This window comes from Anas acuta, chromosome W (genome assembly GCF_963932015.1).
Source record: "Anas acuta chromosome W, bAnaAcu1.1, whole genome shotgun sequence".
Lineage (NCBI taxonomy): Eukaryota > Metazoa > Chordata > Aves > Anseriformes > Anatidae > Anas > Anas acuta.
In genome coordinates this window covers 21,026,774-21,042,405 of record NC_089016.1, presented here as the reverse complement: position 1 = coordinate 21,042,405, position 15,632 = coordinate 21,026,774, and the positions used below count along the sequence as shown (strand labels likewise).

Below are 15,632 nucleotides of genomic sequence, written 5' to 3'. Positions count from 1 at the left end.
AGAGTGAAAGCTGGCAAATACGTCCTGTTTCTCAGCTCATATAACTTCCTGCAACAAAACCCTCTGCAGAAAAGGAACAGCTACAAAAGAAAGAATTCCCTAACTGAGAAACCCTCTGTGCTTTAAAAAAATCATTAATTTCCTAAAGATTTCCCAAAGATTTACCTAAAGCCCCAAGAATAAACTTGTTTTACTTAAAAATGAGCCATTACAGTCACCAGTGCTTCCATCTCAAGGATCCTGGCTGTTTGCCTTGACTTACCCGCTTATGAAGACGTTCTGCTTCCTCCTGATATGCAGCGAGCTGTTGTTTCCATTGTTTTACATTAGCAGTAGATTCCAGAAGGGCTGCTGTGAGCTTAGCATTATTACCTTTGAGCGTGGCCAGTTCTGCCTCCCAATGCTTGCTGACTGTCGAACTGCACAGACAGAATAAGAATGGTCAGTCTTCAAAGTCAGTCTTCTCTTTTATTTTTTTTCTTCAAATCTTTTTTTTTTTTTTTTTTTTTTTTAAGAATTCAAAGGGCTCACAAGAACTGCTAGAGCCCATGGCCATAATTTTGATCATGAAACAGCTGAACTAGAATCTCTGTTACACATACTCTTCCTATCTAAAACCTTTTACTTAATTCCTTCTAATCTTTACAGAGCAAGTGACTAAGCACTTGAACAGGTTGCCCAGAGTTGTGGAGTCTCCCTCCTTGGAGATCTTGAAAAGCCATCTGGACATGGTCCAGAGCAACCTGCTGTAGGTATCCCTGTTTGAACAGGAGAGTTGGACCAGATGACTTCCAGAGGTCCTTTCCTATCTAAAAATCACAGAATCACAGAATTGTCTAGGTTGGAAGAGATCTCAAGATCATCGAGTCCAACCTCTGACCTAACACTAACAAGTCCTCCACTAAAACATATCGCTAAGTTCAACATCTAAACATCTTTTAAAGACCTCCAGGGATGGTGACTCCACCACTTCCCTGGGTAGCCCATTCCAATGCCTAAATGCCTAAAACAGTCTGCAGTTCTGTGAACTGACCATAGTATACTAAAAAATACTTCCATAACAGAGATTTAGGTTACATGTATTGCATGTAAAATGATCTTTACAACGACAACTGTTCGAACCCAAACAGAGGGGCCACAACCTCCCCAGGCAGATGCCTACACCAAAACAGAACTCCCGAGGACTGAAATTGCTGCCCAGACCCTCAGTTCCAGGGCAATACAGAATCTGGGAGTCCTCCTAGGAGGCTCTGAAGGCAAAGGTGGATGTCATGGATGCAAGTGTGCCCAGCTGGATGAACTTTTCAAACAGCTTGAAGCTGTTTGAAACTTCTGTTTGTGAAACTTGTTTTCAAACTGCTTGGAGCAGGAGAAGGAGTCTCCCCCTTGCCCCTGAAGTGCCCCTACAAAACAGATACAATACTCTGGGTCTTGAAAAATAAGAGTGTGTGAGTAATGGTGTACTGGTCTTGGCTAGGATAGAGTTAATTTTCCCCCTAGTAGCTGATCAAGTGCTGCATTTGGGATTTAGGATGAGAATAATGTTGATAACATGCTGATGTTTTAGTTGTTGCAGAGCAGTGCTTACACTAAGCCAAGGACTTTTCAGCTTCTCATGCTGCCCTGCCAGTGAGGAGGCTGGGGATGCATCAGGAGCTGGGAGGGGACAGAACCAGGACAGTTGACCCAAACTGGCCATAGGGGTATTCCATACCATATGGTGTCATGCTGAACAATTGATATGGGGTGGCTGGCCAGGATAGGGGGACCAGCTGCTCGGGGATAGGCTGGGCATCGGTCACTGGGTGGTGAGCAATTGCATTGTGCATCACTTGTTTTGTACATGTGTGGTGGTTTTACCGTACTGGGCAGCTAAACCCCACAACCGCTCTCTCACTCCCCCTCCTTTAGATGAGGAGGGGGAGAAGTAAAGCAAAGAACAACTCACGGGTTGAGATAAGGATAATTTAATTAAAGGGAAAATAATTATAATAATAAAATAAAGACTACCGAACTAACAATTTAACTAAGGGGAAATAAAAAGGGAAAGGGGAAAGGGAGGGGAAAAAAGGAAAATAAAAAGAAGGGAGGAAAACAAACAAACAAAATAAATGAAGGCTATATGGAAGTGCAGAGGAAAGAAATTACTCTCTACTTCCCACAAATGAGCGATGATTGACCACGTCCTTGAAGCAAGGCCTCAACGCACGCAGCCGGTGTTCGAGAGGAGGACCGACGTCTTCCAAACGAGAGCCCACCCCTCCCCTCTTCTTCCTGTTTCCACCTTTTATTGCTGAGTGTGACATCACATGGTATGGAATATCCCTTTGATTGGTTTAGGCCAGCTGCCCTAGTGATGTTTCTCTCCTCACCTTTTGCCCACCCCCTAGGAGGGTTAGAGAAAGGCCTAATACTGTGCCACTGCTGCTCAGCAGCAGACACAACACTGGTGTGATAACACTGCTGTTCCAGCTACAAGTACAGAGTACGGCACTGTATGGGCTGCTGCTGGGAAAGTTAACATTCCAGCCAGACCCAATACAACATGTCATTATTAGTAGTGTTATTATCATTATTCCTACTATTTTCCTTTCTTTTCTGTCCTAATAAACTGTCTTTATCTTAACCCACAGGCTTCATTTTTTTCCTGATTCCCCCATCCCAGAGAGAGAGGGGGGAGGGTGAGCAAATGGCTATGGTGCTTAGCTGCCAGTTGGGTTAAACCATAACAAATATAAAGACCTTGGAAAGGGCAACCATCCAAAGTTGGCTGAGTCAACCACCTGCATTAGAACCAGTGCCACAAAAAAGGTGCAAAGGGTGTTAGTAATTGGAGACTCCACACTAAGATGCACTGAGGCACCTATTTGCCATCCAGATAATCTCTCCAGAGAGGTTTTCTGCCTGCCCAGAGAGCCCGCATTTGTGATATTACAAAGACGATACCAGTCTTGGTGGGGCCAGAAGACTACCACCCATTCCTACTCTTTCATGAAGGTTCAAATGAGGCTGCAACAAAGAGACTCCACAATATCAAAAGGGACTTGATGACCTTTGGAAAGATGTTGAAGGCATTGGGAGTGCAAGTAATGTTCTCCTCTGTTCTCCCAGTTAATGACTGGGACCCAAGAAGAAGGACCAAGTGAGTGACTGGCTGTGCGGCTGGTGCTATGCTGAAAGTTTTGGGTTCTACAATCTTGGACAAACTTTTGGGCATGTTGACACCAGATGGGGTGCACCTGACCAGTTGGGGCAAGAGTGTTCTGGGCAGCAAGCTGGCTGGGCTTATTAGCAGATCTTAAAACTAGATCCATCAGGGGAAGGGGATGTATCTCTGAGTGATGAAAGAGAACCTGGGAACATTGTCACTTTAGGAAGCAACAGGGAAATACTTGTGAATCGTCCCAAAGGAATTAGGAAGGGTTCCTCTGAAAAGGTGATGCGACTGATATTCCAGCTGAAGTGCCTCTATACCAACACACACAGCATGGGAAACAAGCAGGAGGCATTGGAAACCATGGTGCAATTAGAAAATTGTGACCTAATTGCTCTCACAGAAACGTGGTGGGAAGGATCATACAACTGGAACATTGGAATAGAGGTATTCAAGTTTTTCAGAAGAGACAGGAGGGGAAGGAAGGGCGGGGGTGTTGCCTTCTAAGTTGATTGGGAAGAGCTGCCTCTGAGAAACAGCCACAGACAGGATGAGAGCTTGTGGGTAAAAGTTAAGGACTGGACAAATAAAGCATACCTTGTGATTGGGGTCTAATACAGGCAGCCTGATCAAGGGGAGCCTGTGGATGAAGCATTCTTGCTTCAACTACAAGAAGCACCATGCTTGCAAGCTCTCATCCTGATGGGGGACTACAGCCACCTCAATGTCTTCTGGAAAAGCTGCACAGCAGGCTGTAAGCAATCCAGGAGACTACTGGAGTGCATCAAGGATAACTTCCTGGTCCAGGTATTAGACAAACCAACCAAAGAAGAAGCATTACTGGACCTGGTGTTCACCAATGCAGATTAACTCATTGAAGAGGTTAAGATTGGAGGCAGACTGGGCTGCAGTGACCATGCCCTGGTTTAGCTTCCGATCTCAAGGGATATGGGCAAAGAGTGAAGTCAGGACCCTGAACTTCTGAAGAGCAAACTTCCAGCTGTTTAAAGACCTAACAGATGAGATCCCATGGAACACTGTCCTTAGGGACAAAGGAGCTGATCAGAGCTGGCAACTATTTAAAGACACTTTTATTAGCGTGCAAGAGCGCTACATCCCCATGGGTAAGAAATCAAGCAGGGAAGACAGGAAACTGGCATGGCTGAGCAAGGACCTGCTCGTCAAATTGAGGCACAAGAAGGAAATGCATAGGCAGTGGAAGAAGGGACATGTGGCCTGGGAAGGGTACAGGGATGCAGTCCGGATGTGCAGGGATGGGATAAGGAAAGCCAAGTCACAGATGAAACTAAACTTGGCAAGGCATGCAAAAAATAACAGGAAGGGATTCTGACATTGGTCAGAAAAGAAAGGCCAAGGAGAGCGTACCCCCTCTGATGGATGAGAAGGGTGAACTGGTAATGACAGACATGGAGAAGGCTGAGGTATTCACCAACTTCTTTGCCTCAGTCTTCACTGCCAGTCAGGCTTCCCACGTCTCTTGAGTCCCTGAACCTCGAAGCAGGGCCTGGGGGAGCAAAGTCTCTCCCACAGTAAGTGAAGAGCAGGTTTGAGACCACATAATGAAACTGAACATGCATAAGTCTATGAGGCCCGATGACATGCATCCCAGTGTCCTGAGGGAACTGGCTGATGTAGTTGACAAGCCACTCTCCGTCGTATTTGAATAGTCACGGCAGTCAGGCAAAGTCCCTGGTGACTAGAAAAAGTGAAACATCACTCCCATTCTTAAAAAGGGCAGAAAGGAAGACCTGGAGAGCTACAGACAGGTGAGCCTCACCCCTTTTCCTGGGAAGATCATGGAACAGATCCTCCTGGAAGCACATGCAGGAGAAGGAAGTGAACTGAGAAAGCCAGCATAGCTTCACCATGGCAATTCCAGTAGTCAGAGAATCATCATAGAATCATAGAATGGCTCAGGTTGGAAGGGACCTTGAAGATCATCTAATTCCAACCCTCCTGCCATGGGGAGGGATGCCACCCACTAGATCAGGTTGCCCAGGACCTCCTCCAACCTGGACTTGAACACCTCCAGGGATGGGACATCCAAAACTTCTCTGAGCAGTGTGTTCCAGTGCCTCACCACCCTCTGAGTGAAGAATTTCCTCCAAACAGCTACTCAAACTCTTCCCTCTTTTAGTTTAAAACCATACACCCTTGTCCTGTCATTATCTGACTGAGGAAAAAGTTGCCCTCCATCTTTTTTTACAAGCCCCCTTAAAATACTGAAAGGCCGCAATGAGGTCTCCCTGGAGCCTTCTCTTCTCCAGGGTGAACAACCCCAGCTCTCTCAGCCTTTCTTCATAGGAGAGGTGCTCCAGCCCTCTGATCATGGCCCTCCTCTGGACCCCCTCAACAGATCAACATCCTTCTTGTGCTTTGGGTCCAAGACTTGGATGCAGTACTCCAAACGGGGCCTCACAAAGGCAGAGGAGAGGGGGAAAATTAACCTCCCTCAGCCTTTTGGCCACTTCTCTTTTGATGCAGCCCAGAACGCTGTTTGCCTTCTGGGATGCAAGTGTGCGCTGCTGGCTCTATCTGAGTTTTTCATTTACCAGAGCACCCAAGTCCTTCTCTGTAGGGCTGCTGTCAGTAAGTTCTTCACCCAGTCTGTATTCATGTCTAGGATTGCCCCAACCAGGACCTTCTCCTCATGAACCCATGTTGGCTGTGACGAAGGATCACATTGACCTTCAGGTGAAATATAGGAATTCAGAAACTCAAAGTGTTTCATGTACCACTTTTCATTTGCATTTAGCCTTTCAGTTTGAGCATGTTCTCAGATTTTGAATTGTTCGAAGCACACATTCAGCCCATGAACAGAAGAGTTGCCTTTCTGTGGGAGTATTGCCATGGAGGTCGATAAGCCCCATGGTTGGTGATAACATCCGACTCCTAACGATGAGGCCATGAGGAATGTAAAGAGTTTAGAAGGAACAAAGAAGGGTGATTCAGGAGACACCTTGCTGTCTCGGACTGCTTGTTCTCAATAAAAGTGGAAGTTATTGTCATTAATAAAGAAATTGAAGTTACTGATCCCTAAAGAACCCTGGTGTCTGTGTGGTCTTTACGCCACAGCTTTCCAGTTGTTTTATAGACAGTCCTGTTATTAGCCGTCTCTTGTCTTATGCTTTGATTAGTATCTTACTGTGGCAGGGTCAAAATCTTTGCAGAAGGGACTTAATGGATGAAACTGACTAAAACAGTTGAGTAATGGTACAGACAGTTTCCACTACCTGGCAGACAATTATGTATTGGAAAGTGGTGGCTATATCCTACTTAGCTTCACCATCTAAATCCATGTTCTGTACTTGTAATACAGCCTTAATCATATTAGGATCCATAGAAACCACCACAACACAGACAACCTTTCAACATGGAAATTTATCACTGAGGAATAGACTACAAATTATATTCTTTTTAAGGAAGGAAAATTTCACTGAAATATTCTCCACAGTAACCCAGCACCCAAGTATAGTGGTGTTCGCTGCTTATTGAAACACTAAAGGTCAATAGCAATAGAAGAGCTCTTGAAAGGCACTTTGTGGGATGCTTAAGATTGGACATTAACACAAAATTAATGCTTCAGCTATGATCCTTATCAGCCAGGGATTTAGATCCTATTCCTGACTCAAGTTAAAGTGTGGGAAAAAGAGGAGTCACTCTTCTACACAAGAATCAATGAATTTTCCAAGCTTCTTGTATTGTCCTCTAGTGTACTCCAAATATATTTACATAGGTGACATTTGAACTTTGTTTCTCATTAAATTTAAAATGTTAACAACAGTTTCATATGTCTTTTTTTACACTGTATCACAATGCAAAAGACTTATATTTAACCTGAATCATCACAGTAGCACTAATAAAATCCCTGATTTCTCTGAAGAGACTCAACTTCTATTTTCATTTTATTCTTTTAAAAATATCACATTTTTGTCTTAGTCATTAAATTTTATATAGTAAAGAGACACTAGGTTATCTTTTCATGAAGGTCATATAGCATAAAACAAAATCAATAACTTTGTTTTATAACATTTAGCCCTTTGCAAGAGCAAGCATACCTAATTAATTTCTAGCTTTTTTTTTTTTTGCAGTAAACATTAGTACCTTGCAGACCTAAAAATTTATCATATACTCTGAAAAATTAAAAAAGAAAAAATAATCTGTTCTTGTTCCTTTACTGAAATTACATTGAAATTGCTTATCAGTATCACTAGAAGTATTTTGGTCTTGTACATTTGTAATATAACTCCTATTTTTCACAAATGATAACCAATAAGCTATTTTTTTTGTCTTTACATTACTGTAGAACACTAGGTATAATTCCTTGCTGTTGCTATGGTGCTGACCATTTCTAATATTCTAATAGAAATAAATTTTCAAAAGCAATTTAAGTTATTTAGGAATTTATATCCCATTTTCTAAAATGACTAGGCATTTGGCTGCAAAGAAAGTCAAATTGACTTGGGCTCCTCTGGCACTTAATCAGTTTATGGAAGCAATTAGATGATGTGGTTATCAGAAAGTCAGATACAAGGAAATGGTAACCCTGACACTAAAATGATCTGAATTATGGATACTCATTCTGCAACTCATTTGTACACACAAGAATTTAAAGCAGTTTAACTGTAAATTCACACTTTGAATTAGTAAAGATTAATTTTCCTGAGGCCCCTGGGCAAAAAAACCCAACCACCTGTCTATGTTTCTTTCAAAAATCCTACCTATAACAACAATTTGTGTGTGCATTGATACGATCCATAATCTGTCAGCAACACAACAAAAGATATATGCAAATCTACATTGCACGTATTTGGAACTATAAAAGGACTCTACACAAAACAGTAACTATGTCTTACGGCCAAAAGGACACTGCATGGGCCCAGAAGGGATCTAGTGTCATTGCTATAACATGTAGATGTGGTTCAGACCACAGTCCTTGGTGCCAGGGACTGTTTTGTTTAGCTCTATCATTGCGGCCAATGAGATTGCTGCAGCTACAGGTTGATTCTACACAGATTAACAGAGATTGTCAGACTTGCAATGACAGAGTGAAGACAGATACAGCTATGCTGGACTGGGCTGAGCAACTGCAACCAGGTTGCACCATGTACAGCAATGAGGTAGCTAAAAGGATGGCTTCTAACCCTGTAAATCAGACGTACACCATGTGCCAGAGGTGGAGATCCTTGGCACAAGCCTCTGCTGCATTTCTAGATACTGTCACAGCTTAAACTTGAGTGTGTTGTGCCTCTGCTGATGACAACAGCCATTAAGAGTGGTTAAACATGAAAGATCTGCAAGCATTTATTTTAGATCATCTTTGAACTTTCTGTCAGTGATACCACAGGATATCTCAGTCTCTAAGACCCACTTAATGCTAGTTCCTGTCTTACTATCATAGCAAACACTGAATTTAGAAGAACAATCATTACAGCTTCAAGGCCTTACAAATCTACTACCACGAACAGAAAGATATTCTATAGAATGACCTACAGAAATATTTATATATTTTATATATATTATATTATATTTATATATGTATATTAAATATATAATCAAGAAAAGAAGGACTAAGAAGAATCTCCATCTTTCATTGGATGTGGGGGGAAACAGTAACAAGAGATGAAGAAAAGGTTGAGGTACTTAATGCCATCTTTTCCTCAGTCTTCAGCAGCAAGACTAGTTGTTTCTTTAAGAAAACAAAACAAAACAAACAAACAAAAAACCAGAACCCAGCATCTTCCTTATTTCATTGGTGGTTGCTAGTTATTATTTACTCAGTCTAGACTTGGAGTTCTAAATGATCTTAGATTTCCTTTAGGCTCTTTTCAGAATAATGCATAGGTCAGATGATTTGGCTCCTAACTCAGCTGGAAGTTAAAAAGAAAATAAAATATAGACCAGTTCTTCCCAATTCAACACTTATCTGAAACAACAATTTCAAAGAAGAATATAAAGTTTTGCTCCCTGCTCCTCTCCACCCCCAATTTACATAACTTATCACAAATCCTACAAGGATGCAGAGTATGAAGTTGTGTAAGTTTTCCTAGTTGTCATTTAACAGATGGCAGAACAGATCCTGAGCTCCCATGCTTTCACAAGGCTATGACTACATACCACAGTAGTGTAAGAGCATGTTTATTTTCTAATATTGTGAGCTCTATTTCACTTTCATAGACAAGGCATCTGGAATAGAAAAAGGGTAGGGCAAACAGCATCATATGAAGATGTTTAAAAGACAACTTTCCTGAGCCTACCACTGTGCTAAACACAAGCTCAGGACAGAGGATTCCTAAAATGCTAAATAAGAATTAAATAATAATACTAAAATCTCTGGAAAGCATAGAAAGAAGGTGTCAAACAATCCATGCTGTCATGTAATTATATTAGTTTTAAATTTCAGAGTATTTCCTAAATAAAGTGAATGTGTAGAGTCTCAGTCATACAGAATAACCAGTTAGATCACAGTTTGTGCATGTAGGAAGCTACTTTACCTAACCTCTTAAAATTCAGACCAACCTAACCTGAATATATTGCCTACACAAAAAAAGCATTTGATTTGAGACAACAAACGCATAACTTATTAATTTTTTTTTTCCTTCAGCTAACTACACGTTGGGATAACTTACTATCATCATGAAACACAATTTAATTTTAGGGGGTTTTGTTTTGTTTTGTCTGAGCTATGTTGATTAAATAAAATGACTTTCTAATTTCCTATGTGGTTTCAGTCTCCTAGAAGAATGGTTTCCAATATTCTAACTTGAATTTAGAAGCTAAAACCTTTGCATTTCATGGCAGAAAGATATCATTACACTGAAGTGCCACAGAGTAAAATTTGCAAAGGCAACAACGCTACAGTTGAAGTTCATCACTGTCGTGGTTTAACCTGGCCGGCAGCTAAACACCACGCAGCTGTTCGCTCACCCTCCCCCTCCCTCTCTGGGACGGGGGAGAGAAATGGAAAGTGAAGCCCGTGAGTTGAGATAAAGACAGTTTAATAAGACAGGAAAATAATAATAACAATAATAATAATAACAATAATAATACAATGATGACAATAGAAATAACAATAATAATATGTACAAACAAGTGATGCACAATGCAATTGCTCACCACCCGCTGACCGATGCTCAGCCTAACCCCGAGCAGTCCGGCCCCCTCCCCCCGGCTAGCCACCCCTATATATTGTTTAGCATGACGTCAGATGGTATGGAATACCCCTTTGGCTAGTTTGGGTCACCTGTCCTGGGTCTGTCCCCTCCCAGCTCTTACTGCACCCCCAGCCTGCCTGTTGGCAGGACAGAGCAAAAGGCTGAGATGTCCTTGGCTTGGTATAAGCACTGCTCTGCAACAATTAAAACATCAGGGTGTTATCAGCAATCTTCTCAACTGCATGAAGTTTAACAAGGCCAAGAGCCGGGTCCTGCACCTGGGGCGCAATAACCCCAAGCAGAGCTACAGGCTGGGAGACGAGTGGTTGGAGAGCTGCCAGGCGGAGAAGGACCTGGGAGTGATGGTGGACAGTCGGCTGAATATGAGCCAGCAGTGTGCTCAGGTGGCCAAGAAGGCCAACGGCATCCTGGCTTGTATCAGAAACAGTGTGACCAGCAGGGCTAGGGAGGTGATCGTCCCCCTGTACTCGGCTCTGGTGAGGCCGCGCCTCGAGTACTGTGTTCAGTTTTGGGCCCCTCGCTACAAGAAGGACATCGAGGTGCTTGAGCGGGTCCAAAGAAGGGAGACGAAGCTGGTGAGGGGCCTGGAGAACATGTCCTATGAGGAGCGGCTGAAGGAGCTGGGCTTGTTCAGCCTGGAGAAGAGGAGGCTCAGGGGCGACCTTATCGCACTCTACAGATACCTTAAAGGAGGCTGTAGTGAGGTGGGGGTTGGCCTGTTCTCCCATGTGCCTGGTGACAGGACGAGGGGGAATGGGCTAAAGTTGCGCCAGGGGAGTTTTAGGTTAGATGTTAGGAAGAATTTCTTTACTGAAAGGGTTATTAGGCACTGGAACGGGCTGCCCAGGGAGGTAGTGGAGTCACCATCCCTGGAAGTCTTCAAAAGACGTTTAGATGTAGAGCTTAGGGATATGGTTTAGTGGGGACTGTTAGTGTTAGGTTAGAGGTTGGACTCGATGATCTAGAGGTCTCTTCCAACCTAGAGATTCTGTGAGATTCTGTGATTCTCATCCTAAGCCAAAACACAGCATTCCACCAGCTACTAGGAAGAAAATTAATTCTGTTCTAACTGAAACCAGGACATCTATCCACCCCTTATTCCATACCATTTATGTCATGCTCAGGTTACATTCTTTTCCATACATTCTAATTAGTCACCTATAGTAGTCACGGTAGTGATAACATACAGTATTATATAATAATTAACATGGTACAATTTAGTTCATGGGCTATTCTCACCCAGTATTAAATCTCCTTGAGGTACACACCGGACCTCTCCGTTCTTTTGCATCACCCACCAAGTGCATCCAGGTCCCTGAGCAAAAACAATTCCACGAATGGGTTTGCCTTTTCCTGAGGCAGGAGTAGCCCAGACTGTTTTACCCAGCATATTTCTTACACGCACTACAGGAACTTTATCCCCTTCTACAGTACGTAACAGGTTTGATTGGGCAGGTCCAGCTCGGTTGGCAGATCCCTTAGTATTGACTAACCAGGTGGCCTTTGCCAAATGCATATCCCAATTTTTGAATGTCCCAGCGCCCATTGCTTTCAATGTAGTCTTTAACAGGCCATTGTATCGTTCAACTTTCCCGGAGGCTGGTGCATGATAGGGGATGTGATACACCCACTCAATACCATGCTCTTTGGCCCAAGTGTCTATAAGGTTGTTTCGGAAGTGAGTCCCATTGTCTGACTCTATTCTTTCTGGGGTGTCTTGTTGCCATAGGACTTGCTTTTCAAGGCCCAGGATGGTGTTCCGGGCGGTGGCATGAGGCACAGGATATGTTTCCAGCCATCCGGTGGTTGCTTCCACCATTGTAAGTACATGGCGCTTGCCATTGGCAGTTTGAGGGAGTGTGATGTAATCAATCTGCCAGGCCTCTCCATATTTATATTTCAGCCATCGTCCTCCATACCAAAGAGGCTTTGACCGTTTGGCTTGCTTGATTGCAGCACATCTTTCACAGTCATGAATAACCTGTGCTATAGTGTGCATGGTCAAGTCCACCCCTCGATCACGAGCCCATCTGTATGTTGCGTCTCTACCTTGATGGCCTGAGGTGTCATGGGCCCATCGGGCTATAAATAATTCACCTTTATGCTGCCAATCCAGGTCCACCTGAGCTACTTCAATCTTAGCAGCCTGATCCACCTGCTGGTTGTTCTGATGTTCTTCAGTAGCCCGATTCTTGGGCACATGAGCATCTACGTGGCGTACTTTCACAGCCAGGTTCTCTATCCGAGCAGCAATATCTTGCCACAATGCAGCAGCCCAGATGGGTTTGCCCCTACGCTGCCAGTTGTTTTGCTTCCATTGCTGTAACCATCCCCACAGGGCATTTGCTACCATCCATGAATCGGTGTAGAGATAGAGAACTGGCCATTTTTCTCCTTCAGCAATGTCTAAAGCCAGCTGAATGGCTTTCACTTCTGCAAACTGACTCGATTCACCTTCTCCCTCAGCAGCTTCTGCAACTCGTCGCGTAGGACTCCATACAGCAACCTTCCATCTCCGATGCTTCCCCACAATACGACAGGACCCATCAGTGAACAGGGCATATTTCTTTTCATTCTCTGGTAACTGGTTGTACAGCGGGGCTTCTTCAGCACGACCCACATCCTCCTCTGATGATATCCCAAAGAATTTGCCTTCTGGCCAGTCCATAATAACTTCCAGTATTCCTGGGTGACTGGGGTTTCCTATTTGAGCCCGCTGAGTAATCAGTGCAACCCACTTGCTCCATGTAGCATCAGTTGCATGATGCGTAGAGGAGACCCTTCCCTTGAACATCCAGCCTAGTACCGGCAATCAGGGTGCTAGGAGGAGCTGCGCTTCAGTACCGACCACCTCCGAAGCAGATCGAACTCCTTCATATGCTGCCAATATCTCCTTTTCAGTTGGAGTATAGCGGGCCTCGGATCCTCTGTATCCCCGACTCCAAAACCCCAGGGGCCGACCTCGAGTTTCCCCAGGTTCTTTCTGCCAGAGGCTCCAGGTGGGGCCGTTCTCCCCGGCTGCAGTGTAGAGCACATTCTTTACATCTGGTCCTGTTCGAACTGGCCCAAGGGCTTCTGCATGGACTATTTCCTGCTTGATTTGTTCAAAGGCTTGTCGTTGTTCAGGGCCCCATTCAAACTCATTCTTCTTACGGGTTACTTGGTGGAGCGGGTTTACAATCAGACTGTAATTTGGGATGTGCATTCTCCAAAACCCCACAACACCTAGGAAAGTCTGTGTTTCTTTTTTGCTAGTTGGTGGAGACATAGCTGTTATTTTGTTGATCACATCCATTGGGATTTGACGATGTCCATCTTGCCATTTTATTCCTAAAAACTGGATCTCTCGTGCAGGTCCTTTGACTTTATTTTGTTTTATGGCAAAACCGGCTTTCAGAAGGATTTGGACTATTTTCTTCCCTTTCTCAAAGACTTCCTCTGCTGTGTCAGCTGACACAATAATGTCATCGATGTACTGCAGGTGTTCAGGAGCTTCCCCCTGCTCTAGCGCAGACTGGATCAGTCCATGGCAAATGGTAGGGCTGTGTTTCCACCCCTGGGGCAGCCGATTCCAAGTATATTGGACTCCCCTCCAAGTGAAGGCAAATTGTGGCCTGCACTCTGCTGCTAGAGGGATGGAGAAAAATGCATTAGCGATATCAATTGTGGCGTACCACTTGGCTGCCTTCGACTCAAGTTCGTACTGAAGTTCCAGCATGTCCGGCACTGCAGCACTCAGTGGTGGCGTCACTTCGTTCAGGCCACGATAGTCCACTGTTAATCTCCACTCACCATTAGACTTTCTCACTGGCCATATGGGACTATTGAAAGGTGAATGAGTCTTGCTGATCACTCCTTGGCTCTCCAGTTGATGAATTAGCTTATGGATGGGAATCAGGGAGGCTCGGTTAGTGCGATATTGCCACTGGTGCACAGTTGTGGTAGCGATTGGCACTTGCTGTTCTTTGACCCTCAGCAACCCCACAACAGAAGGGTCCTCTGAGAGACCAGGCAAGGTAGATAATTTTTTAATGCCTTCTGTCTCTAAGGCAGCTATACCAAAAGCCCACCGGAACCCTTTTGGGTCCTTGCAATATCCTCTTCTAAGATAGTCTATGCCAAGGATACTAGGAGCATCCGGGCCAGTCACAATGGGATGCTTTTCCCACTCATTCCCAGTCAGACTCACTTCAGCCTCCAATACAGTCAACTGCTGAGATCCCCCTGTCACTCCACAAATACAGATGGGCATTGGCCCTTTATAGCTCGATGGCATTACAGTACATTGTGCACCGGTGTCTACTAGAGCCTTATACTTCTGTGCGCGTGATGTGCCAGGCCATCGAATCCACACAGTCCAATAAACTCGATTGTCCCTTTCCTCCCCCTGGCTGGAGGCAGGGCCTCCCTAATCCTGGTCAGAATCTTCTTCGTTTCTGTGTTTGAAGGACTGTCTGCTGGAAGTTGGAGCAGCAAACTTTTCAGAGAATCCTGTTTTCCTGATTGTTTTCTTTTGCAACTCACGTACCCGTGCCTCTAGGGTCGCGGTAGATTTTCCATCCCATTTTCTTATGTCCTCTCCATGGTCTCATAAGTAAAACCACAGGGTGGCACGGGGTGAGTACCCACCATATCGTCTTCCTTGTGTGGGTGAACGCCTACCCCTGATAGCTGAGACACTGCTCTCTACAGGTACGTAGGGGAATAATCTCTCTTCAAGTTGGTGGACCTTTTCAGAAAGTTTCTCCACAGTGTTCTCTTTTGGTTGGTGGACACTGGTTGGTTCATGTGGGGAGGAAGATAGATTCTCTTAAAGTTGGTGGACCTCTTCAGAAAGTTTCTCCACAGCTGAGATGCAGGCCTGTAAGGAAGAGGAGAGACTTTCTTCGTACTGCCGGAGTTGTTTATCCACTTCATCCACTGCGGGTTCCTCATCCTCTTTCCAGGCCATTATTGCCAATGAGCTGGCATATGATGATGGTGAACTCCATACAAACTTCGGCCACATGGGTCGTGTACACCTGACTTCATCTGGATCTGTGGATGTTTGTCTGAGGTCTGGATCCTCATAAATCACTTCCCGTACGGCTAATTCCCTCAGGTACTGGATTCCCTTCTCCATAGTGGTCCACTTGCCTGGTAGACATACAAGTTCTTCCTTGAAGGGATACCTTTCCCTCACAGCTGAGAGGAGACGCCTCCAGAGGCTGTTAGATTGTGCTCCATCTGCAATTGCTTTGTCAATGCCTGCGTCTCTAGCAAGGGATCCCAGCCGCCTGGCT

General features: G+C 44.4%; 1 protein-coding gene and 2 long non-coding RNA genes across 4 annotated transcripts in view; 1 reads left to right on the top strand and 2 right to left on the bottom strand.

Moving 5' to 3' along the window:
* LOC137847051 (uncharacterized) overlaps positions 1 to 15,632 on the bottom strand; it is a 750,318-nt gene that overhangs the window by 485,919 nt on the left and 248,767 nt on the right. The gene's annotated exons all lie outside the window — the stretch shown is intronic.
* The window catches only part of LOC137847055 (uncharacterized), a 310,848-nt gene that overhangs the window by 82,856 nt on the left and 212,360 nt on the right, over positions 1 to 15,632 (top strand). The window lies entirely within an intron of this gene.
* The window catches only part of LOC137847024 (homer protein homolog 1-like), a 242,478-nt gene that overhangs the window by 40,587 nt on the left and 186,259 nt on the right, over positions 1 to 15,632 (bottom strand). For both annotated transcript variants that reach the window (XM_068665272.1, XM_068665273.1), the window contains one exon: positions 263 to 419. In XM_068665272.1, coding sequence (XP_068521373.1) covers positions 263 to 419 — 157 coding nt within the window. The remainder of the gene's footprint in view (positions 1 to 262; positions 420 to 15,632) is intronic.